General features: G+C 52.9%; 1 protein-coding gene across 1 annotated transcript in view; it reads right to left on the bottom strand.

Annotated features, from left to right (window-relative positions):
• NNT (nicotinamide nucleotide transhydrogenase) overlaps positions 1–2457 on the bottom strand; it is a 172064-nt gene that overhangs the window by 93818 nt on the left and 75789 nt on the right. Inside the window, exons 7-8 of the mRNA XM_006898607.1 lie at positions 1983–2116; positions 1545–1736 (exon numbers count right to left, since the gene is read on the bottom strand). Coding sequence (XP_006898669.1) covers positions 1545–1736; positions 1983–2116 — 326 coding nt within the window. The remainder of the gene's footprint in view (positions 1–1544; positions 1737–1982; positions 2117–2457) is intronic.

The raw sequence follows: 2457 nt of genomic DNA, 5'->3' as shown, positions 1-2457 counted from the left end.
TTCTCAATTCTATTCCATTGATCTATGTGTCTGTCATTGTACCAGTACCATGCTGTCTTGACTACCACGGCAGTGTAGTAGTTGTTGTTATGATGTGCCATTTGCTGTTTCTGTCAGGTGCTCCTAATGACCCTGTGAAAACAGACCTGCAGCCTGTCCTGTCCTGTGACCTCCTCATCGTCTGACATACCTGAGCCCATTCCTGCAGTCACCATGTCAGTCCACCTCCTTAAGGAGCCTCCTCTCTTTTCTTGGCCCTCCACCTTTCCAAGCATGGCTGACCCTCCCTCCACTAGGCTTTAAGAGGCAGTGAATCCTGAGGGGAGAGACTGACTGTCTTTCTCTCATACAGCATCTGGTGGATTTGAACCCTTTGCCTTTGGGTTGACAGTATGTCTCCTTAGCACTCAGCCGCCCGAGCTCCCTTAACCTGAAAGGTTGCTGTTGTACCATCGAGCGGGCACTAACCCACAGCTGACCCTCCTGCAGGTTTTCGGAGGCAGTTAATCGCAAATCCATCTTTCTCCCACGGAACTGCTGGTGGACTCAAACTGCATGCCTTTGTGATTACAGCGCAGCCTCTTCCCTGTAGGTCACAGAGGTGCCTGAACCTTAAAGGCAGAAGCTGGGATTTACAACTCCACGCGCACTCTCTCCGTGGAGAAACGGCAATGTTGCTGGAACGCGTGCGCTGAAGAGCTCAGCAGTCACCAAGCTCAAGCGCATCATCGCCCTGAAGGCCTGAGCCCCAGGACGGTGGGCATCTCACTCCTACCCCAGGGGGTGGGTGGAGACAAGACTCCTCATGGGTCCCCTGGGCCCACTCCTGTCCTCTCTGGAGCCCATCACACTGTGCTCCCAGGCGCTGGACGCTCTCCTAGACAGCGTGCTTCTTTCAATACAACTATGAGTATCCCTTTCTTGTGTGTGTTTGATTTCGTTTCATGTTACTTTCATCCCAGTATAATTACAAACTGAAACTCTTTCAAGACTCAAACCCTGCTGTCAGGACCAGTGACAACCAAATGTCAGGCGACTGTCTTCCACTGCCACGGCTCCTTAGAAAGCTCGGGTGGCCTAGCGCTAAGAAGCTGCGCTGCAATCCCAACGGCATGCAGTTCGAAGCCACCAGCGGCTCCACGGGAGAATGACAGACAGTCTCCTTCCGTGCTGTATGCTGCCTCTGAAAACACACTGGAGGAGCAGCCAGGGGTCTGTTCCAACTCAGAAGCTCCCACGACAGCCACCGATGTGGTAGAATGCTCACAAACCCCGTAAAAGTGGGATGGGGGGTAGACTTATTTTTTGTTTTATCGAATTGCTTTTATACTTCGATTTTCAAAAGCAGCATATATTTGGGGAGAGTCGTATGGGTACAAAAATCTTTGTGGTGTTTTGATGCCTTTTTGAATTTTGATCGGCATCATCTCAACACATGTATACACTTGACTGGCACATTCTGTCGCTAACGCAGGGACCCACCGTAGTGAGGACCTTACCCACCGGATGGCCCGGGGGACCAGAAGACACAGCCCTGCACTTACCTTCATCACCACGGTCCCTCTGATGACGTGGCCCATCGTGCCAAAGTCAAAATCATCTTTCACGTCAAAATAGAAGTGGTCCTTGTCCGGGCTGATGGCCTTGAGGAGCTTGGTGATGTTGTTGGAGTACAGGGTGCTGGCCTGCGTGGCCATTCGGCTGGGAAGGTCGGTGTAGCCGATGTGAGTAACTCCCTGGACAGACGAGAGTCCAGTCAGAAGGGACAAGCTCTCGGGTTCCCACGGCCACAGCCACTTCTGTCAAAATGCACACGGCACAGCGGCAGGAAGACACACTGGAAAGGGGACTTCCCACGCGGCTATGCCTTCATTACAGGTTACTCAAGATAGTGAAAGGGGCATCCCCACCACCCCCAAGCCCACCAATCACACATCCAGGAGGCCGTGAGGCCCACACCCGCACGGAGGCTGCTGCTGCACCTTGTGAACATACAGTTCTCCCGGCCTCGTGGTTTCAAAGTTTCCACCCGCCTCAGCCGCCAAGTCCACCACGACAGAACCTTCCTTCATCGACTCGATCATCTCCTTACGGAACAGCACCGGCGCCTTCTTACCTAACAGAAACCAAAGAAAATGGTGCGAACGGCATCACTGCAGTGGCTGCGTACTGCCAGGCCGGAGCCGACCCTACAGCGGGGGTGCAGAAGCTGCACACCGCAGGACAAGGGCCTGCCCACCCTTCTCCAGCAGAGCAGCTGGGGGGTTCCAACCATCTCCGTCTGAGCTGGCAATACAAATCCTTACCCACTAGGCCACCAGAACACCCTTCAGATAATATTAGAGGGCTTTTTTAAGCCCTATATTCCAGGAGATCATGTAAGACACTGCATTATCAAACCAAAGGGAGATAGTTCAAATCTATCAGCTGCTTCTCAGAAGAAAGATGGGCAATCTC

This window comes from Elephantulus edwardii, unplaced genomic scaffold (assembly GCF_000299155.1).
Source record: "Elephantulus edwardii isolate Elephantulus edwardi_28Jun2011 unplaced genomic scaffold, EleEdw1.0 scaffold00235, whole genome shotgun sequence".
NCBI lineage: Eukaryota > Metazoa > Chordata > Mammalia > Macroscelidea > Macroscelididae > Elephantulus > Elephantulus edwardii.
This window is presented reverse-complemented; position numbering and strand designations above follow the sequence as displayed.